Source organism: Saccopteryx bilineata, chromosome 10, assembly GCF_036850765.1.
Source record: "Saccopteryx bilineata isolate mSacBil1 chromosome 10, mSacBil1_pri_phased_curated, whole genome shotgun sequence".
In the NCBI taxonomy this organism is placed as follows: Eukaryota; Metazoa; Chordata; class Mammalia; order Chiroptera; family Emballonuridae; genus Saccopteryx; species Saccopteryx bilineata.
Window position 1 is genome coordinate 40126584 of NC_089499.1, and position 23705 is coordinate 40150288.

General features: G+C 36.3%; 1 protein-coding gene across 2 annotated transcripts in view; it reads right to left on the reverse strand.

Annotated features, from left to right (window-relative positions):
- STAG1 (STAG1 cohesin complex component) overlaps positions 1–23705 on the reverse strand; it is a 468912-nt gene that overhangs the window by 172213 nt on the left and 272994 nt on the right. For both annotated transcript variants that reach the window (XM_066244489.1, XM_066244487.1), the window contains 3 exons: positions 19938–20089; positions 16216–16289; positions 1464–1587 (listed from right to left, as the gene is read on the reverse strand). In XM_066244489.1, the coding sequence (XP_066100586.1) occupies positions 1464–1587; positions 16216–16289; positions 19938–20089 (350 nt within the window). The remainder of the gene's footprint in view (positions 1–1463; positions 1588–16215; positions 16290–19937; positions 20090–23705) is intronic.

The window sequence follows — 23705 nt, forward strand, 5'->3', positions numbered from 1 at the left end:
GTGACCATGGGTTCATTTCTATGATCCAATCCTCAAGCCAGGGACCCCGCGGTTTTGAACCTGGGTCTTCTGCATCCCACTCCGACGCTCTACTGACTGCTCCACTGCCTGGTCAGCATATTAAGTTATAATGTCTAATCACTGGAGTGTATACCTGAAACTAATATAATATTGCATGTCAACTGAAATAAAAAAAATAAATTAAAAATGATAAAAAAAAAATAAGTCAGAGCCTTTTCTTTTTTTAAAGTGAGAGGTGGAGAGGCAGACAGGCTACCAAATGTGCACAAAAAAAAAAAAAAAAAAAGTGCTCCAACCAGGATCCATCCAGCAAGCCTCCTACCAGGCGATGCTCTGCTCACCTGGGGATGCTACTCTGCTACTTCACAACTGAGCTATTTTATTTTAGTGCCTGAGGCGAGCCCATGGAGCTATCCTTAGCACCCGGGGCAAAAGTGCTCAAACAATTAAAAGCCGTGGCTGTAGGGGGGGGGGGGAGAAGAAAGAGAAAAGATGGAGGGGTGGAAAAGCAGATAGTTGCTTTTCCTGTGTGCCCTGACTGGGAATCGAACCTGGGACTTCCACACACTGGGCATACACTCTACCTCTGAGCCAACCAGCCAGGCCAGTCAGAGCCTTTAAAATAAAAATATAGTTTTAGATCCAATATCCTAGAATACAACAAATCTACTCAACTCTGAGAAAACACTGTACTGTGACATGTGCCTAAAGAAAATTTTTTAAAACAATTCATTTTAGTGAGGAGAGAGAAAAGAGAGAAGGGGAAGAGAAGCAGGAGGCATCAACTCCCGTCTGTGCCTTGACCAGGCAAGCTCAGGGTTTTGAACCAGCGACCTCAGTGTTCCAGGTCAACACTATATCCACTATGCCACCACAGGTCTAAAGAATTCAAAACGAGAAAGCTTATTTAGTTTTTACAGTTTAAGTAAAATAAGGAATCTCTTCTGATTCCAAACTAGAAAAATATCTTAATTAGCTTCTTGGGATAGTATAGTGTCTTAAAATTTTATATGTACCAAACTGTTAATTTTGGCTTAAGACAGCATTACAACTAAGTAAGAATGGCTTTCATACATGAGCTGATGCCTCAAATTTCATTATGGCCACCAAGTGAATAGTTATTTAAAAATTTTTTTACCATTGATTTGAGAGAGGGGGAGGGGGAGGAAGAAAGAAAGAGAGAGAGAGAGAAAGAAGCATCAACTTGTTCTACTTAGTTTTCCATTTAGTTGTGCACTCATTGATTGCTTCTTGTAAGCGCCCTAACCAGGGATCAAATCTATGACCTCAGTGCACCAGGATGATACTCTATCCTTTCAGCCACCAGCCAGGGACAGAATAGTTACTCTGATGCATCATCTTAGATTTCCATATTGTTAAAAATATTGTCTAGTAATAAGACAAGCATACCTTCTATCAAAGGCTGAAATAGAATAACTTACCCTGTCATGAAGAGTCCAGCCAACATATTTTAGGTAACTGTCATTTAGGAAGGCATCACTATACATTTTCATCCATACTCCAATTTCTTCAATACAAATGGCTCTAATCTCAGCAATAGCATCACTGGAGGTGGAAGGAAAAAAAAAAGAATAAAAAAACTGATTAATATGAAAAGTTAGAAAGTACTCCATACTCATTTTCAGCAAGCAATAAATATTAACATTCCTAATAGCTGTATTTAATATCTGCACTCTCAAAGATCTCTAACTTGAATATCTTCTTTTTATATGGCTTCTGTACAATAAAGACTACCAATACCAAAGAGAAAAATAATGCTTCTGAAAATCATCTTATCTTAATGCAATCTCTCTATATTCATTGGACTGAGTGGGCATTTGGAGCTTTCTGAAAGCCTCGCAGCTATTATGGAGTTAACAAACATGTTAAATTTTCCGAGCAATTCAGAGTACCAATATCCAAACACAGAATAAATAGAACTCTAAATTTGTTTTTCTAAATTACTGAATCTTTTTAAGTTAGCACACATCTAATGAATTAAAAGAAAGTTTTATGAGATTTCGGGCATTCTAATATTTCATTCTCTGCTTTAATAAATCTCAGTTCTGTTTAAGTCCCTGTCATTGCTTAAGAGTAAAAATATGAGAAACTTTCCCTTTCTAAGTCATACTACATAATATATACAATCTTTAGTTTTATTCTTTAAAAAAAAATTTTTTTTGTTGCCGTTAGTATTCTTTTTAGTGTAAAGGTTAATGGTGTAGGCTTTGGAGCAAGACATCTTAAATTCAAATTCTGGCTCTATTTACTAACTATGCAGTCTTGTGCAAGTTATAGCCCCCTTTCTTAGATTTCCTCATCTGTAAAATAGGAATAACTGTACCTGGAGCTTACAGAGTTACTGTGAGAATGAAGTCACTTAATAAAAGTAAAAGATTTAGAACTGTGCCTGGTACCTACTAAACCTTCCATTAAGTGTTTATTGTAATTTTTTAAGTGCCATCAATCTAGTCATTTACAGACAAAAGCATAAAAAGGTAGCTCTAACTGCAACTGTGAAAGGATCTTGCTAGACCTTTAAAATACTAAATATAAATGGCTCAAGGACATTTATTTTTTCTAAATATAAAAAATTTCAGATATAATAGTTATTGAGAATATAATAAAAGTATTTCAACTGTAATATTTTAGTTAAGAACTAAATTACAGTTGAAACTTACTATATACCTCTTACTGATGCATCGCTATCCCCAAGAATAAATTACTACCCTTGATTCAATGACTATCATTCCTATCTATAGCTTTATGCTTTAACTTTAAATGTATTGTGTTATGGATTTTAAGTCTTTACATTATTAATATCCTGTAGGTACTCTCTCCAATTTGTTTTTTCACAAACCATGTTTTGACACTTATACATACTGATTCGCAGAGTTCCAGTTCCAATATATTAATTTTAACAGCTGTTCAGTGTCTCTTTATAAATATTTTACAAATTATTTATACATTTTCTCATTGACAGACATCTAGATTGTTTCTAAATTTCTGCTTTTATTAATAGTGAATACCATATACATTCTTGTACATGTCCTCTTGTATACATGTATGTGTGAGAGTTTCCCTCAGGTAGTATTTTTGTTCTTTTTTTTAAAGATTTTATTTATTGCCTGACCAGGCGGTGGTGCAGTGGATAGAGTGTCGGACTGGGATGCGGAAGGACTCAGGTTCGAGACCCCAGGGTTGCCAGCTTGAGCGCGGGCTCATCTGGCTTGAGCAAAAAGCTCACTAGCATGGACCCAAGGTCACTGGCTCGAGCGGGGGGTTACTCAGTCTGCTGAAGGCCCACGGTCATGGCACATATGAGAAAGCAATCAATGAACAACTATGATGTTGTGTTGCAATGAAAAACTGATGTTTGATGCTTCTCATCTCTCTTTGTTCCTGTCTGTCTGTTTATATCTATCTATCTGACTCTCTCTCTGTCCCTGTGTAAAAAAAAAAAAAAAAAAAAAAAAAAAAAAAGATTTCATTTATTGATTTTACGGGGGGGAGGAATATAGGAGTGAAAAATTCAACTCTTAGTTGCTTCATTCCAGTTGTTCATTGATTGCTTGTCATATATGCCTTGACCAGGAAAGCCCAAGGTTTTGAACTAGCAACTTCAGCATTCCAGGTTGATGCTTTATTCATTGTGCTACCACAGGGCAGGTACGTGGATAGTATTTTTCAAACAGTGCATCACTACCTATGAGTACATTATGAAATACATTTAGTGAGTGGCAACAAAAACATAAGGTGGTGGTGCTGTGGATAGAGCATCGACCTGGGACGCTGAGATCCCAAGTTCGAAACCCTAAGGTTGCCAGCTTGAAAGTGGGCTCATCCAGCCTAAGTGTATGCTGTATGCTCACCAGCTTGAGCACAAGATTGCTGGGTTGAAGCCCAAGGTCACTACTTGAGCAAGGGGTTAAGTGGCTTGACTATAGTCCCCAAGCCAAGGCATATATGAGAAGCAATCAATGAACAAATAAAGTGACACAATTATGAGTTGATACTTCTCATCTCTCTCTTCCTGTCTCTCACTCTAAACAAACAAAATATAAAAGTATTTAGGATAGCCTGGCCGGGCGGTGGCGCAGTGGATAGAGCGTCGGACTGTGGATGCAGAGGACCGGGGTTCGAGACTCTGAGCTCGCCAGCTTGAGTGCGGGCTCATCTGGTTTAAGGAAAAGCCCACCAGCTTGAGCCCAGGGTCGCTGGCTCCAGCGAGGGGGTTACTCGGTCTGCTGAAGGCCCGCGGTCAAGGCACATATGAGAAAGCAATCAATGAACAACTAGGGTGTTGCAACAGGCAATGAGAGACTAGTGATTGATGCTTCTCGTCTCTCTCCGTTCCTGTCTGTCCCTATCTATCCCTCTTTCTGACTCACTCTCTGTCTCTGTAAAAAAAAAAAAAAAAAGTATTTAGGATAGAAAATATTAAAATGTGCTTTGGCTGGGCAACTCAGTTATAGCACTGTCCCAATATTCCAAGGTTGTAAGTTCAATCCCCAGTCAGAGCACATATAAGAATCAAAATCAATGCATAAATAAGTGGAACAACAAATGGATGTTTCTCTCTCTCAAATAAAAACAAAAAAAAGGAAAGGAAAAAAATACTAAAACCCTTCACATGTGGAAAGGCAAGTATTACTTTTCTTGGAGCACTGTGTACCTGATGCAGGACACAGTCAACTAAGTCTGTTAGTCTGTTTTTATAGCTAACAGTGAAATAACTAGGTGAGGAGTATTTATTTTCAATTTTATATTAGCATTGACCAATTTCTCCATTAATCAGCACTTCACACATCTTTGCCTGTCACTTGGTATTGTTCTACTATTTAATGTGAATTTCCATCTTTATAAACTGCAAGTTCACGTACTTTGTCTTCTACAAAGCTGTCCAAATAAAAACAAATAACAACAGCAAAAATAAACAGCCCCATACAAAAAAGAAAACACAATCACTAAACAACGAAATCATAGCATTTTATTAGCTTTCTCAGTCCTACTAAGTAGTCAACTCCCAGAGATCCACTGTACTCTGATCTATTACACCTTTATAAAAATTAATCCTTAAATACACACACATACACACAGCTATGTTTTTCATTTCAGGGAAGCAGATTGAGGACAAGATAACTAGGTATCGTTCACCAATTAAAACTATAATGATGACTGAGTATGGTAATCTCATATATACACAGCTCAATCATTCTTCTATTCATTACCATTGAAAATACTATTACCAACAGTAGGTACTGAGATTATGGATGGCTAACTCCTAAGGCTAGAGAATATAAAGGCTTAACTTTACTTCAATAGGGAACTATTGTTCAAAACTTTTTAATAACCATCTCTAGTTTCTAATGCCTTTTTGTCTTGCCTACTAGACTTCTAAAAGCTTATGTTCTTAGAACACAGATCCTTTCTGTATATACCATCAATATTTTGATGAAGCCTTCTTAACTTCTAGGAGCTAACATTCTATTTAAGTAGATAAAAGTATAAAATAAAAATGCAGCACGTTTCTAAACAATCCTTGATTTAATTACAACACATCTTTTGATATTATGGATATTTTTTTCATGTAGAAAACTCCAATCTTTGGTTTTCATATAAAATTTCTTTTTAACACCTTAATTCTATTTCCAACAGCCTTGCTCCATTTAAAAAGGTAATGTCTAGATGCAGGTGTCTGAGAGTTTTGAAAAGCAAAAATTAAAGTAGAGGGCAAAAAAAGACATGAGGAAAGGGTTAAGACAATCATAACACGGACTAATTTTATAGCACTGTGGCACTGAAGACTTGAAATAACTAAAAATGAAATATGGATACACTTTATATGCAAAATCAAAGAAACATTTAAATCTAGAAAAAAATGATTCTGGGGCAAAATCCTTTGTTGTAACTCTATTTTACAGCATAAAAGAATGATTATGTTCATTTCTATGAAAAAAAATATTTAATTTACTGATCCTCACAGTTAATATGTGTATTTTAGAAGACATAAACCTATAATTTAATATCTGGACTTGTTTTTGTTTTGTATTACTTTCTTGGCAGTTGGATCAAATATTTTTTGCTTACAACAACAAAAAATAACTTTAATAAGTTTTAATTAAATATTTCTCATAGGACCCTTACAAATGCTTTCCTAGTAAAAAAGTTGACTAAATTAAAATTACTACTATACAAAGTTTGGAAAATAACTCTCGGCTAATATGGCTGTTTTGACACAATTATCTCTTATGTACAAGGAATCTCAAGAGAGCTCTACAGAGAAATAATTATGAGCTTCAAGTATGATACCTAAATTGTAGCACACAATGAATTCGTCTCAACAAGTCTTGTCACAATACTTGGTTAAAAAAAATTACATTTTGCAAAATAGAACAATTATAAAAAAAATTTTTTGTAAACAGCCTAGGGGAGAAACAGCCTCAAGGAGTTACTGAAAAGTCATATTGTACCCTTTTTTATTAGACTATGAACAAGAACTTAAGAATAGAAATTATAAATTTAAAAAAAGGTTATTAAAATACATATTATCTTAAAAAATATTAAATGTTACTACAGAGCAGTACAAGAACAAGCAAGCATGTAAAATAATGAAGGGAAGCAAAAAGGGTCAAAAGAAAGACTTCTAAGAGGTAGTAATATTTAAGTGCAGACCTAATGAGCTGAAACTCTCCTGTTTGCTAATTAAATCCATATATTTCAGAATGATCAGTTATTTAATACATTCATACAACTGAAGATATTTTTCATCTATTTGTTGTAATATCCATCAGTGAAAATAGTTGACAAAATACATAGAAAAGCACTGCATCACTAATACTCTTATAAGCAAGTGACATGACTAAGTATTTGCTACCATATACTACTCCTTAATTTTATTATTAACAGAATTTTAGGCATAAAAATAAAAACTAAATGTCAAAGATACATAAACACTCAAAAATATCTTTAATTAATATTCATATTTTAATTATCAATCTGACCTACAGGTTAGGTCAAGATAAAATGTTAAAAAATAAAAAGATTGCCTAATCAGGCGGTAGCTCAGTGGATAGAGCGTCGGACTGGGATGCCGAAGACCCAGGTTCAAGACTCCGAGGTTGCCAGCTTGAACGCGGGCTCATCTGCTTTGAGCAAAAGCTCACCAGCTTGGACCCAAGGTCGCTGGCTCAAGCAAGGGGTTACTCAGTCTGCTGAAAGCACATATAAGAAAGCAATCAATGAACAACTCAGGTGTTGCAATGCGCAACGAAAAACTAATGATTGATACTTCTCATCTCTGTTCTTGTCTGTCTGTCCCTGTCTATCCCTCTCTCTCTGTCTCTGTAAAAAAAAAAAAAGAAAAAAAAAAAGATTAAAATAATAAAATAATTTTCTCAGAAGAAATCATATCATGGTCTTGTATAAGAAGTCTGAAAACATGATTCTGAAATGTTTCCCTGTAGTATAAAAAAATGAGAAACTCACCTGACTGGTGGATAAGAGTGTCGACCTGGGATGCTGAGGTCCCAGGTTTGAAACACCCAGGTCATTGGATTGAGTGGGGGGCTCACCACCTTAAACATAGGATTGCTGGCTTGAGTGTGGGATCATTGACATGATCCCATGGTCACTCGCTTCAGCCCAAATGTCACTGGCTTGAAGCCCAAGGTTGCTGCCTTGAGCCAAAGGTTCTCTGGCTTGGCTTGAGCCCTCCAGTCAAGGCACATAGAGAAGCAATCAACAAACAAAGTGATGCAACTATGAGTTGATGCTTCTCATCTCTCTCTCCTACTGTCTCTCTCTTTCTCTCTCTCAAAACAAACAGATGACAAACTCAACTAGAAAATAAAAAACATCCACTTTTCATCTTTGAAAAATTGTTGTTGAAATCTTTCCTGTTATTTCTTCTTCCATTAAGTTGTTTTTTATGGCCTATGATTTTTTAATTCTTTTACCATAACTAAAATAATAGTCTTTCCTTTTTGGTTGCTTTTAAAACTATCCCATGGTCTTTGACTATGTTGAATATTTTTCCTGACTTACTTAACAGTCATTAGTCTATCCAATCTAAAGATTCTATTTTGAAAACTAAATTGGTAACATTCCATTTATCTCATTAATACTACTTCTTTATAATGCTCCTCTGTTTGATTTCCTATATAAATCCCATATGAAGCCTTCCTATATGTCTGTCCCTATCTGTCGCTGTCTCTGCCACCAAAAAAAATTTAAAAACTGTATTTACAGATGATATTATTCTACACGTAGCAAATCCTAAAGAATCTACGAAAATCCAAAACTATAGAATAAAACTATTTTGTAATTTTATAAAAATAAAAGGTTTATATATTAGTATGAAGTCTAAAATATAACTTAAGAAAATTCCATTTACAATAGCATAACGTAAAAACACTTAGAAACAAATTTATAAAGTAATGTAATACTTATACACTAAAAATCATTTTAAAAATTCCTAAAAATATTAAAAAATAGCTAAAAAAATTAAGATATAATCTATAGTCTGAGATTGGAAAATTCACTATTGTTTAGAGGGCAATTTTCTCCAAACTGGTCTACAGATTCACTATATCCTCCATCAAAATTCCAGGAAGGTTTTGTATAAAAAGTGACAAGCTGATCCTAAAAATTATATAGGAATGCAAAAGAGCTTAAAATAGTCATAACATAATTTTAAAGAACAAACAAGGAAGACTTACACTATTTTACATTAAAAATTTACTGTATGTGGGGTAGAGATGTTTTGAAAAATACAGGAGCGTTGCTTGTCAGTCCTAATGGTCTAGTCAGTACTCAGATGCTTGATCAAGGATTTTTGCCCACTAAGGGACTAGGGAAAGAACAGTGAGGAATTCTCACTCCCATAGAAGTGGCACCCAATACCAGAAGGTGTGGATTAGGATATCAAAATTTAGCATAGGGGCCTTGGTAGCTTCTGCTACCTCAATAATGCATTGTGCAGACCCAATTACTTGGAAATCAGATAATCCTGTATGGGTAGACCAATGGCCCCTTCCTCAGGAGAAACTTAGGGCAGCTGCTCAACTGGCACAAGAGCAGCTACAGCTTGGGCACACTGAACCATCTAATAGCCCATGGAATACACTTCCATATTTTGATCTTGTTGCCTCCTGGATTATCAAGGGGCATAGGCGACCTTTACAGTTTATAGGTTTTGAGCCTCAAAATTATTGTTATTCCTTTTTCAAAGGATCAATAACAATGGCTCTGGGAAACTTCCCACTAAATGGCAAATTGCTTTTGCAAATCAATGGACAACTTTATTCTGAAACAGTCAATTTAAAATCAGCTCAAAGACTAGGATTATATGCCATTATCACGGCTTTTCAGCATTTGCCATATTCCTCCTTTAATCTATATACAGACAGCAAATATTTACTTACGGTTGTTTCCACTATAAAGACTGCTGTCTTAGGGACAACTGCTGATAAACTATTTCAGCAGTTCCTCCTTCTTCAAAGACTTGTATGTCAACATAGAGCTCCATGTTTTATAGGACATACTCAAGCTCACTCCATGCTCCCTGGAGCTTTAGCACAAGGGAATGCCTTTGTTGATCAAGCTACCCAAAAGAAAATTATTTGGAGCAACCATGACAGATCGAGCGATTCAGTCTCATACTATTAATCACCAGAATGCTGCAGTCCTGTGTAAACAGCTTCAACTTTCTCGGGTAGCAGCATGGCAGATTGGTAAATCCTGTCTAAGGGGTCCTATACTACAATCGGTCCCTTCATTTGGAGTGAACTCTCAAGGACTCCTACCAGGACAACTATGGCAAATGGATGTTACTCATATACCTTCATTTGGCAAACAGTCCTATGTCCATGTTACAGTGGATACCTATTCTGGATTTATAGTAACCTCTTGTCAGAACAGGAGAGGCTGCTAAGCATGTTATAGCTCATTGTCTGTATACATTTTTCTATTATTGGATTTCCTAAACTGGTTAAACTGACAATGCTCCTGCATATGTAGCAAAAGCATTTACTGTATTCTGTCAAACCTTTCGAATTATGGGTATTTCTTACAGTCTTTAAAGTCAAGGTATTATTAAAGTGTACCCAGCATATATTTTAAGGTCAATTTAAAAAAATTTAAAAGGGGGGAGTCATATCCTGGAAATCGTGCTTTTTACTTAAAAATTTTTAAATTTCTTTTGAATGCTGATGAACAGGAGATGCCAAATCTTTTTCTCTGGCAAACTTCTACCTTCTTTTATTTGATCCAGCTAATAACACTGTTTTGACTTTCTCCAAATAGCTCCAGATATAAGGAAAAGGTTTATATAGGCAGATGGGGATCCTCAAACCCCTCAGCGAGATCTTCTGAGCATGGCTTTTAAGGTACCAAGAGGCAGAAAAAGCCCAATAGAGATCAGGTGAACTCCCAGCTTTGAGGATACACCCTTAAAGGCTCCAATGCCCCAAAGGGGTCTCATAGGATTTCATCTGGGTCCTGCTTCAATAGTGAATAGGAAGGTCATTGAGCTAAAGCCTGCCAGGCTTACATGCCTCTGCTGTGAGGAAACAGGGACACAGGAAGGTAGGCTTCCCCCTCGCTCCTCTAAGGGAGGGTTCAGTCTCTTCCAGCCCTGCTCCAGCCACCTATGACCTAACCTTGCCCAGAATGCTGGGGTTTGCCACTGAAGGCAGAAGGTGCCCAGGGCCATCGGCCCCATCTACGACACTGTGGACGAGCCTAGGGTATTTTTTCCAAGAAGCAGGTAAACTGATCTCATTTGCACAAGGGCCACTTAACTATGTCTTGCCTGAATAGTCAGGTTTTTTATTTTTCCCTCGAAGATCTTTGTTGTGGGTGTTGATAGTCCTATTTTCTGCTGCTTTGTTTAATATATAGTGTTACCTTTATTCCTCCTACCTCAATGCCCCACTCATTTCAGGCTGGGACCTATGCCTAATTTAGAGCTCTCTTTCCCCCCTTTGCCAACTTCTATTATGAATTTACCTTTGCCACCCAGCTTAGTGTATCCCAAGGTTCTCTTTACCACGCCACAGTCGCAGAGCTCCAGGGAAAAGCAACCTGGTCTCATCTCTCCAGGTAGAGAAGAACAGAAGATCCATCTCCACACATGCTGCAGATGGCTTTTCCAGTCTACCTGAATCATTACCAGCTAGAAGCAGCGGTCATTGGGACTTGGACATGAGCTGCAAGGTATAGAATTGTGACAACAATTCCAGTGCCATGCGGACTTTTCCTGGATGTGGACTTTTCCTGGACTCCTGCTCCTTGTGACAGCTCCTAACGAACTGAACTGGGGTTGGGTTGCATTTGCAGGGATTTGGAATGGTGCAGGTGCCAACTTGGACTTGGGGAACATGTTAAGGACACTACTCTTTTATGGATTCTTGCTGTATTGGCCAAGAGTTTGCTTAAAGGCCATAATCACTGTAAAAAAAAAAAAAAAAAAAAAAAAAGAAGACTAGAGAAAGAAGATGTGGCACATATACACTATGGTATACTATTCAGCCATAAGAAATGATGACATTCGATCATTTACAACAAAATGGTGGGATCTTGATAACATTATATTAGAGTGAAATAAGTAAATCAGAAAAAAACAAGAACTGCATGATTCCATACATTGGTGGGATATAAAAACGAGACCAAGAGACATGGACAAGAGTGTAGTGGTAACGGGGGGGGGGGGGGGAGGGAGAGCAGGAGGGAGAGGGGTACAAAGAAAACTAGATAGAAGGTGACAGAGGACAATCTGACTTTGGGTGCTGGGTATGCAACATAATTGATTGACAAGATAACCTGGACATGTTTTCTTTGAATATATATACCCTGATTTATTGATGTCACCCCATTAAAATTAATAAAAATTTATTTATAAAAAAATTTACTATAAAAGATGGGATGTACTCATTTATATGTAAAATCTAAGACAGTAAAACTCAGAAAAAATAGAGAGTAGAATGGTGGTTGCCAGAAGCTCGGTGGGTGTGTGGGGGTATAGAAGAAAATGAAAAAACACTGGTATAAATTTCCAGTTAATACATGAATAAGATCTGGGGATATAATATATAGCATGGTGACTAAAGAAAACAATATAGCATTTCATACTTGAAAGTTACTGAGAACCAAATCTTAAGTTTTATCACCACATATACACACAAAAATGTGATTAATTATGTGATGGGATGGAGGTGCTAAATAACGTTATTGTGAAAATTGTTTTAAAATATAAATATGTATCAAATTATCATGTTGTATACCTTAAACTTACATGTTTTATGTCAATTATATCTCAGTAAAGCTTAAAACATACTCACCTACTCTAAAGCTAATGTAATAAATATAGGTAGTATGAGTGTCTAAAGATAGATCAGAAAATCCAGAAATAAAACCTGGTATTTATCATCATTTGACTTTTAAGAACAGTGTCAAGGAGGGAGAAGGATAGTCTTTCACCAAATAGCACTTGGACAAATTAATATCCCTATGCAAAAAGTGGACTTATATCCTTATTATCACACCATATATAAAAATCAACTTTATATATGGTTCATATACCTTTTTTTTTTTTTTTGGCAAGAGAGGGACAGACAGGAAGGGAGAGAGATGAGAAGCATGAATCCTTTGTTGCGGCACCTTAGTTGTTCATTGATTGCTTTCTTAGATGTGCTTTGACGGGAGGGTGAGGGTGCTACAGCAGAGCAAGTTATTCCTTGCTCAAGCCAGTGATCTTGGGGTTATGTCTATGATCCTATGCTCAAGGCAGCGACCCCACGCTCAAGCTGGTGAGTCTGTGCTCAAGCCGGCGACTTCAGGGTTTCGAACCTGGGTCCTCTGCGTCCCAGGCAGAAGCTCTATCCACTGTGCCACCACCTGGACAGGCATTGTTCATATACCTTAACTAAAAAGATTAAATGATTAAATTTCTAAAGTAAAACAGAAGAAATTTTGAGGTTAAGACAAAATGTTTACAAATATGGCATCAAAAGCATGACCACAGGACAAAAATCAAGAAACAACTACAGAAGAAAAATCAAGAAACAACTACATTTAAATCAAAAGTGTTTGCAGTCGCCTGACCAGGCGGTGGCGCAGTGGATAGAGCATCGGACTAGGATGCAGAGGATCCAGGTTCGAGACCCCGAGGTCTCCAGCTTGAGCGCGGGCTCATCTGGTTTGAGCAAAAGCCTACCAGCTTGAACCCAAGGCGCTGGGTCCAACAAGGGGTTACTCGGTCTGCTGAAGGCCTGCGGTCATGGCACATATGAGAAAGTAATCAATTAACAACTACGGTGTTGCAACGCGCAATGAAAAACTAATGATTGATGCTTCTCATCTCTCTCTGTTCCTGTCTGTCTGTCCCTGTCTATCCCTCTCTCTGACTCACTCTCTGTCTCTGTAAAAAATACATACATACATAAATAAATCAAATAATTAAAATAAAAAAATTTATATTAAAAAAAGTGTTTGCTGTCTAAAAGATATTATTAAGCAAATAAAAAAGTGATAGGCTGGGGAAAAAATAACTGGAAATCACTTATGTGATAATAGATTTCTATCAAGAATACAAACAGAACAAAATAAAAAAACTCCTATAAAAAAAGCCTTCTCACTAACTATAAGAATGAACAAAAAATCAGTAAGGATAGAAAGACTTACACAACACTACCAACAAATTCTGACCTAACTGACATTATAAAGAAGCACAATGCACATTCTCTTTATGATCTATCATTTATCAAAATAGATCATCTTGGGGGCCATAAAAGAAATCTCAATAAATTTAAAAGTATTCAAATCATACAAAGTATGTTCTCTGAGTGCAATGGAACTATTAAAAATCTGTAACAGAAAGTTATTTGGAAAGATCTCAGATATTTGCAAACCCATGGGTCAAAGAAAAAATTCAAAAGGGAAATAAAAGAGTATTTTGAAATGAAATAAAAACACAAATGTGCAAATTTGGGGCACATAGCTAGAGGTTTCAAACCAATTACCTCAGTTTCCACCTTGAGAAACTAAAGAATAGAGAAAGTGAAACCCCAAGAAGAAAGGAATTAAAGAGCAGAAATCAATGAAGCAGAAAACAAAGAATAATAAAATCTCAATGTAACCAGAATATCATTTTTAAAGAAAAAATAAGCAAAATTCATTAGCTCTAGACAAACTGATCTGAGACTAAGTATGTCTGTGAAACTACCCTTATTATGAACAACTTTATGCTGATACTTTCAACAGGTTAGATGATGTGTCATTTTCTTGTAAGATATCAACTAAACAGCTTTATATTCACTATAGACATTTGATTTGTAGTTGAAAACATTCCTACAAAGAAAACTCTGTGTCATAATAGTATAATTTATATCTGAAGAAGAAATAATACCAATTCTATTTCCAGAAAATTAAAGAGGAAACACTGCAACTCATTCTACAAAGTCAGCATTACCACGGTACCAAAGTCAGTCAGAGACAGTCAATTAAATAAAAAGTTAGAATATATATCCCTCTTGAAAACAGATGTAAGAATTCTTAAAGAAATTTCAACAAATCACATCTAACAATACATAAAGAAATTTATTATGACCATGTGGGTTTTATCTCAAGAATTATTTAAGTTTGAATTAACATTTTAAAATCAATTTAATTCACCACATTAAGTCTTGAAGAAAAACAGCATAATGCTATCAATAGATGTAGAAAAGCATTTAACAAAACCCAACATCCATTCCTAAGAAAAAAGTTTCAGACAACTAGAAATTTCCATAACCTTATAAAGGGAATCTATAAAAAACTTAGTCAAAAGTCTTAACAATGGGCCCTGGCCGGTTGGCTCAGTGGTAAAGCGTCAACCTGGCATGCAGGAGTCCCAGGTTCGAATCCCAGCCAGGGCACACAGGAGAAGCGCCCATCTGCTTCTCCACCCCCTCTCCTTCCTCTCTGTCTCTCGCTTCTCCTCCTGCAGCCAAGGCTCCATTGGAGCAAAGTTGGCCTGGGCACTGAGGATGGCTCTATGGCCTCTGCCTCAGGTGCTAGAATGGCTCTGGTTGCAACAGAGCAATGCCCCAGATGGGCAATCGCTCCCTGGTGGGCATGCTGGGTGGATCCCAGTTGGGCGCATGCGGGAGTCTGACTGCCTCCCCATTTCCAACTTCAGAAAAAATACAAAAAAAAAAAGTCTTAACAATGAAACACTCTAATTTTGCTTACTGAAAGAAGCCAGACCAAAACAAAGAAAAATTACAAAGTTACTTTTTAAAAAATTTTATTAAATTTATTGACGAAACATTGGTTAATAAAATTATACAGGTTTTAGTTGCACAATTCTACAGTAGATCATTTGTATATTACACTGTGTGTTCACCACCCCAAGCCAAGTCTCCATCACCATCTGTCCCCCTTCTACCTTCTTCCTTTAAAAACTTATTTAAAAAATAATTTTCCTGTTTTAACTAACTTTTAAAATTAATTGGCCAATTAATGTCTTAAATGTTTCTAAAGACAGTGCTTCTATTATCTATTCATGTTTCTACCTAAACATGCCTAATTAACAGAAGCTAACAAGTGTATATAATATATATGACTAATAATTTCTTATGAATATGCTCTTGAATAATGTTAATATTTTTAAAGTTCACAAATTTCAAAAATAGTCAAACTAAACTCATCTGCAATGCAGCACGACTAAAATACTTTGGAGATACTCTGCTTCTACTTTTATGCATACAGTTGAAGGTAAATAAAAGTAATGTTATGAAGTTGTTGCATTATTTGCAGATGTCCCCTTTCCTCCAATCTTCACACAGGTATTTAAAAAACTCTTGGTTAATTTGACCACGGAACAGATGAGCAGCAGCACAAAACAGGAAGCAAGGCAATATCAGGACAATCACATCTTATTAAGGCCACATTAAGACTACCTTATTAATATTCCACCAATGCAAATCAAAGTACACACAGTACCTCTAACAGTGTTTTCTGAGTTTGAAAGAGAATGGCAGTGGTGGTGATGGTATACTTTCCTCCATAGTAACACTATGACTTTATTTAGTGTTTATAGACAACACTATTTTCCAGAAAACAAAAGTTTTATTTCTCTATAACTACCTTGAACTACAAAGAAGCAATAAGGATAAGTTAAAAATCTTCTAAATGATTTAAAAAATTTCTTACCGGTATCTATGAACAAATATACCCTTAAAAATAGAGTTCATCATATTTTCGATTTCGTCCTGATTTTCTTGTAGCTGAAATAAAAATTAATTATTTAATTAAAATGTTGATAATTTAATTACAACAGCGATTTTCAAACTTTTTCATCTTATAGCACACATAAACCAATTACTAAAATTCTACAGCACACCAAAAATATATTTTTTGCCGATTAAAAAAAAAAGATACAATTTTGATACATTTTCCTGGATGGTTAGTGTTGGCTGTAGTTATTTTTGACACTCTTAAGAAGAAAGAGGTGAGTGCCCCAGACTAAATAGTCAGGTAGTGCATGTTATAAAAATCTTTGCAGCATACCAGATAAAAATTGCTGATTTTGAATAAACAGTTCTAATTGTTTTTAATAACTAGTTATTCTTATTCTGGGTAATTATCAATCCTTTTTCTCACTTACTGTACAATGGATATCAGAAATTACCAGTATTCTTGCATTATTTCTACAGCTATACTACATTGGCTTTGGAACCTCTCTCTCAACACATACCATATAGCAACTAAAAAGGAATGGTGTTGCTAAGTGTGGCAAGATTACTATTTCCAAAATATCTTTTGCTATGGGAATAGGTCTCAAATATAATTTGCTTTGGGAATATGTCCTTTGTCCAAACCAGGTCTCTGGACTGATTTTGACTCTCTTGGTAAAAGATCACCCATGATTATCATACTGTAGAAGAAACTTTCTATTCTACCTAAAGTATCCAAATATGACTCTGTATCTGATTTGCCAATAACTGAGAGTAGGCCAAGTTCCCAGTATAGAAGGCATAATTTAAGGTAAAAAGGATCCTAGTCATCAGTGGTGGACTGTAACAACAAAATAAAACACTATAGAGCAATGATAATATATTTCAGGTAACACTACTGACCGGAATTAAAGTTTGAGTTTATTTACTGCTCTAAAGAACAAGGACACTAATACAAAACTATATTCAACGTGATATTTCTTATTCTAATTTGTTTAGTATTAATACTCAGTAAAATATTGCTTTAACTGCATACTCCAATGTTGACAAAATTCCTCAGACTTATTTATTCCAGCATACAGTACTTACTCTTTTGCTGTATAATTTGTTTCAGATTTCACTGAAATAAGTTTAAGAATACTTTTATACTAAAACATTCAAATTACTACAACTTACTATAAGTTTTAAGTTACTTTTCCAGTATTTATTATTTAACAAAATAATGGTTTGGTTAACAGTACTTACTGAAGCCAGTTCCAAAATTTACACCTATAGTATTTCAACTAGGCTATGTATTATGAATTAAATCTTTCTCCTCAAAAATACATACGCTACAGTCTAACCCCCATTACCTCAAAACTGACTTGGAAGTAGGGTGTGGCAGATGTAATAGGTTAAGATGGGATCATACCAAAGTAGGCTGGGCCTACAATTCAGTAAGACTGCTTTCTTCTTTTTCTTATTTTTCTTTTTATTTTTTTCATGTAAGTGAAAGAGGAGAGATAGAGACAAAATTGGACATTCATCCCGACCAGAATGCACCCAGCAAGCCCACTAGGGGGTGGTGCTCTGCCCATCTTGGCCCATGCACACAACCAAACTATTTTTAGTGCCTGAGGAAAAGGCTCCATGGAGCCATTCTCCGTGGCCAATGTACTTGAATCAATCGAGCCATGGATGAAAGAGGGGGAGGAGAGAAGGAGCAAGAAAGAAGGGGGGAGGGGAGGAGAAGCAGATGGTTGCTTCTCCTGTGTGCCCTGACCGGGAATTGAATCTGGGATTTCCACACACTGGGTCAATACTCTTACCACCGAGCTAACCGGCCAGGGCCTACAGGTAAAACTACACTCTTTAGAAAAAAAGAGATTTAGAGACTGACACACATAGAAGGAAGGCTACGTGAAGATTGAAGTTATCTTCCATTTCTAGCCTACAGAACTGGAAAAATAAATTCCTTTTCTTTAAACCACATGGTTTGTGATTTCTATTACAATAGCCCTAGTATGCTAACACAGAATAGATAATAATTTTGTTGCCTATTTAAACACATTATTCATTGATAGCAATGTACCTGTAGCAATGTGATATTAATCCTTTTTCAAATTAAAATACAAGTTAATATGCAAATTAAATATTTTATTTTTTATGAAATGAATAAACATACTATCTACTAAAAACCCAGTTTGAAATCACTTTTGGCCCTGGCTAGTTGGCTCAGTTAATAGAGCAGCAGGCTGGTGTGCAGACATCCTGAGTTCCATCATCAGTCTGAGAACACATGAGAAGCGACCATTTGCTTTTCTTTCCCTTCCTCTCCCCTTTCTCTCTCTTTCTTTGACTCTGGAAAACAGGGGCTTGGTTGGTTTGAGCATTGGCCCCGGGTGTTGAGGAAAACTCAGTTGGTCCAAGAGTTGATCTCAGGCACTGAGGATAGTTTGGTTGATTCGATCATTGGCCCAAGATAGGGGTTGCCAGGTAGATTCCAGTTGAAGCTCATAATTGAGTCTATCTCTGTTCCTCTCTTAAAAAAATCACTTTTAACACACGTATGAAAATTTCATTGTAAAACTGGATCTGATTTTGTTTACAGGAATGCCTTATACATTTAGCTAATATGTAATCTTTGGCTTTCTACTCGAAATTCAGGCATTGCTGGCCCTTAGTTTTTTGTTTGTTTTTTTAAACAGAGAAAGAGCAAGAGTCAGAGAGAGGAATACATAGGGACAGACAGACAGGAATGGAGAGAGATGAGAAGCACCAATCATTAGTTTTTCGTTGCGACACCTTAGTTGTTCATTGATTGCTTTCTCATATGTGCCTTGACCATGGGGTTACAGCAGACCGAGTAACCCCTTGCTCAAGCTAGTGACCTTGGGTCCTAGCTGGTGAGCTTTGCTTAAACCAGTTGAGCCCACGTTCAAGCTGGTGACCTCAGGGTCTCGAACCAGGGTCCTCCGCATCCCAGTCTGACGCTTTATCCACTGCGCCAATGCCTGGTCAGGCAGGCCCTTAGTTCTGATGTTAATACTTACACATAACATGCTTTCTGAGCCCACAGCCTAATAATCTTTATGAGTTACCTAATTCCCACACCACCTTTCTTCAAAAGTAGATTATGTGATTCTCTTCTGCCATCAGACAGCACTCAGATAATCCCTGGCTGAACAGTACAGTTTCAATATAAAAACTTTGAGATTAAATAATATAACTTAAAAAAGTAAATTAAGAACTACACAAAATATTTCACAAAGAATAAAAAAACTGGCCCTGGCTGGTTGGCTCAGTGGTAGAGCGTCAGCCTGGCATGCGGAAGTCTCGGGTTTGATTCCCGGCCAGGGCACACAGGAGAGGCACCCATCTGCTTCTCCACCCCTCCCCCTCTCCTTCCTCTCTGTCTCTTTCTTCCCCTCCCGCAGCCAAAGCTCCATTGGAGCAAAAGATGGCACAGGCGCTGGGGATGGCTCCTTGGCCTCTGCCCCAGGTACTAGAGTGGCTCTGGTCGCGATAGAGCGACGCCCCGGATGGGCAGAGCATCGCCCCCTGGTGGGCGTGCCAGGTGGATCCCGGTCGGGCGCATGCGGGAGTCTGACTGCCTCCCCGTTTCCAGCTTCAGAAAAATACAAAAAAACCCACTAATATACCTAATATGTTTTCTATACATTTACAGAACATAAGAATTTCAGGTATCATGAAACTTACCTCTTTGCGTTTCTGAAGTAGTAACTCCAACCTTTCATTGGCTCTTTTCCCTATCATTTTATTTCTTTCAGCTTCATATTGTCTCTGTGTATTATCCTGATGAATACTGAGGTTTAAGGCAACATTCACCAAAGCAGTCATGAGCTTCATGGCTATGAAATAAAGAAAAACTGTAGTATTCCACTATGAATCATACCTTCATCCACAAGATTATAAATTTACAACAGAAACAGATAACAGAAAGCAGTCAATTTCTATGTTTTACAACCTAGGCATAATTTAAGTTAGAAAGAAAAAGAAAAACTATTCTATAGGAGTTGTCATCTTAGTCCGTAACATAATTATCTCTGCCTCAATATCATTACATTTTGGCTCATTAACATTTCCAACCTAAAAACAGCCTCATCCTGGCTCTGGCCAGGTAGCTCAGTGGATAAAGCATCGACCTGATTCACCAGACATTTTGGTTTGACCCCTAGTCAAGGTACATATTAGAAACAAACATGAGTGCACCACTAAATAAAATGAGTTAATGCCCCCCACCAAATCAATGGTAAAAAACTTAAAAAATATATAGCCTTATCCTAATCATCAGTAAGATGGATTTAGGTAGTATCTTTTATAACCCATCTCACCAGTCCTCAAATACACACATCTTAGTGAGAGCATAGTAATAAAGTCTACTAGACTTCTCTTATGACTGCTAATTCTGTATATACAATTGCAACCTTAATAGTTTTATTACATAGATGCATCAAAGATCCCTTAGATATTTACAGTCAGTTCATGATCTGTAGCCCAAAGATGGTCCTCTGCCTGTATTGCTCACTTCAGTTAATGGGATAATATAACCTCCAAGCCCTGAAAAGGACTGATTCTATCAATAAAATTAAATTTATTAGAAACGTATTCCACAAATTTCTTATTGACCTATTTTCCCCAGTCAATGTTAACATATGTATTTTTAAATGTTCTCTTGTACTTATAAATCTTGTTAAATACTTTCAAACTTCTGTTTCAAGTCGCCTGAGAAAAAGGTATGACACAAATCTAAAACTTTCATCTATTCATATTTATTTTCATTACTGGGATGGTGAAAATGTAGAAAATATTGGTAGAGGAGTAAGAGGGTATATGCTGATACAATAATTTGCCCCTTTTTTCTTTTGGATCATTCATTTGCAAATACAAATGTTCAGTTATAAAATGAACTGATCAGTGTTTTGAAAAAACTGACCCACTTATCTTCAAACACACCCATAACTAACTATGAGTATGCATTTCTTTTAATATGTCATTATTTCCTGTTAAGTGCATATATAGATATAAACATATAAACATAATGCTATGTATCTCTATCTACCTATATCTACACACACACACACACACACCCACACACACACATTAGGTAGCATTATTCTGAAACTCTTTCCCTACATTTTGGCTAACTTCATATTAATAGTGATTGCTACTAACCTTAAACAAAAGGTTATAAGACAAATTTATAAGACATAAATCCTGAAAACAAAGGTATTTAAGTTACAGACCATTTAGAAATGAATTTAATGAAAACATTTTCTTTTTCCTAAGACACCAGGTCTCAATAGAGTAAACAGAAATATTTTGTTTCAAAATATAGGCTAGTGATTTTTACAGCATTTTGCATAGTATCAGTAGAATATCTGATAATACTACAAAGATTAAAAGTACTTTTAAAGTTAATCTGTATAAAATAAAGAGAATAGCTTAAAGACAGGGCGAATCTGGGACATTCAAAATGCCTAAGTCAGGGATAACAGTTTAAAAGAGCGTGTCCTGAGCATATAAAGTCTTACTCAATGAAGCTTAATTCATTATATACTTCTAGTTCCCTAAAACAAAGTGTCTTGAAGATCAAGAAGCTGGAAAATATTAAAACTAATACTAAGCCTGACTAGAATTCACCAGTGGCAGCTGAGACAAAGATGTTTTCTTAAATTTAATAGCTTTTGCTGTCAGTTATGTATCTCTTTGTGAACCCAGATCCCAAACTCCAGCTGTCATGGTGTAATTAATGACCGTCCATCCATCCTAGACATATGTAAACAAAATTTATAAAACAATGAGAAATGCAAAATGATATATTTCCAGAAAAGTATTACATGTAATATAGCAATTTTTACTGAGACAAAGGTTTATGAACCTGTAAAACTTAAACTTCATTGAAATTTTTATTTAATATACCACAGACATATAAGCAAATAAAAAGCTATTAAAGAGAGATTTCTAATTTAATGGCCTAGATACAACACAGAGATTGTGAGTCTTATTAAGTCTACTGAAAAAGACTCAATCCTGCAATGTGAGCACTCACTAAATTTTATTGGCATTACTAACAGAACCATTTTACAAATTAACGATCCTACAGAAATTTAGCCTGGATTCTATGACATGGGCTTTTAAGTAGCTTCTATCTGTCTACCGAAGAGAATACTTTATTATCCTTCACAATTTAATTGCGGACTAGAACTTGCTCTTGTATTATAGAAAGGTAAACTTGTACTACTCAGAAGTGTGGTTTGCAAACAGGTGCTGACAACAAATGCTTTGTTGTCAGTTCATTTAAGTACAAATTTGAAAGTAAGTTTTTAGAAATGTTTATAACAATCTGACAGAGTAATCTATGCCTGTAGAATCTAATAATGAAATGACTATAAAAATATATTTCATTTCTTTTGAAAATAATTTTATTATGTTCTACAAAATACTAGTTGCAGATTGACTAATTTTTAAAGTACCAATCTGTCAATCCAATATATACAGAGTGGGGCAAAAGTAGGTTGACAGTTGTATATAGAGAAAATAATACATTAATAAATAATAAGCTGTTTCACATACTCACAACTATAAATCTACTTTTGTCCCATCCTGTACTGAGCATTGTTCTCTTTTGTTCACAAAAGTGAACAAGATAGTACCTGCCCTCATGATTTTTTACAGTCTAGTAAGAATACAGTAAAGAGATAGCCTACATATGAAAATGTTATGGAAAACATAAAAAACTTAAAGTATGGTTATAAAACTAAAGTATGGGGAAAAGATAGAGGGTTAAAAAGGGTGGTCAGGCAAGAAGGCCTCTCGGTGAGCTAACATTTGAGCATACAGTGAGTTAATAAGCAAGTGACTATATGACAAAACACTGTCCAGGGAGAATAAAAAGTGCAAAGGTTATAATTGTTATGAGGACGGCACTCATAAAAGAGAAAGGTGGTCAATGTAGCTAAAGTACAAAAATAAGCAGAGCCAGGAGATGAGGTTGAGAAAATCAAGAGGCCATATTATAAGGGTTCCAGTAGGATCAAATAAGATCACACGATAAAATTTAAATGAGGTAAGACAACACTGAAAAATTTGGGGCGTGTGAGAAATAGTTGGATTTACATTTTAAACTGCTGTGTAAACAAACTATAGAATAGTAAAAGTAAAAAGAGACCTAATAGAACACTGAAAGAGAGCTGATAAATTTTTTTTTTTTTTCTGAAGCTGGAAACAGGGAGAGACAGACAGACTCCCGCATGCGCCCGACCGGGATCCACCCAGCACGCCCACCAGGGGGCGACGCTCTGCCCTCCGGGGCGTCACTCTGCTGAGACCAGAACCACTCTAGCGCCTGGGGCAAAGGCCAAGGAGCCATCCCCAGTGCCCGGGCCATCTTTGCTCCACTGGAGCCTCGCTGCGGGAGGGGAAGAGAGAGACAGAGAGGAAGGAGAGGGGGAGGGGTGGAGAAGT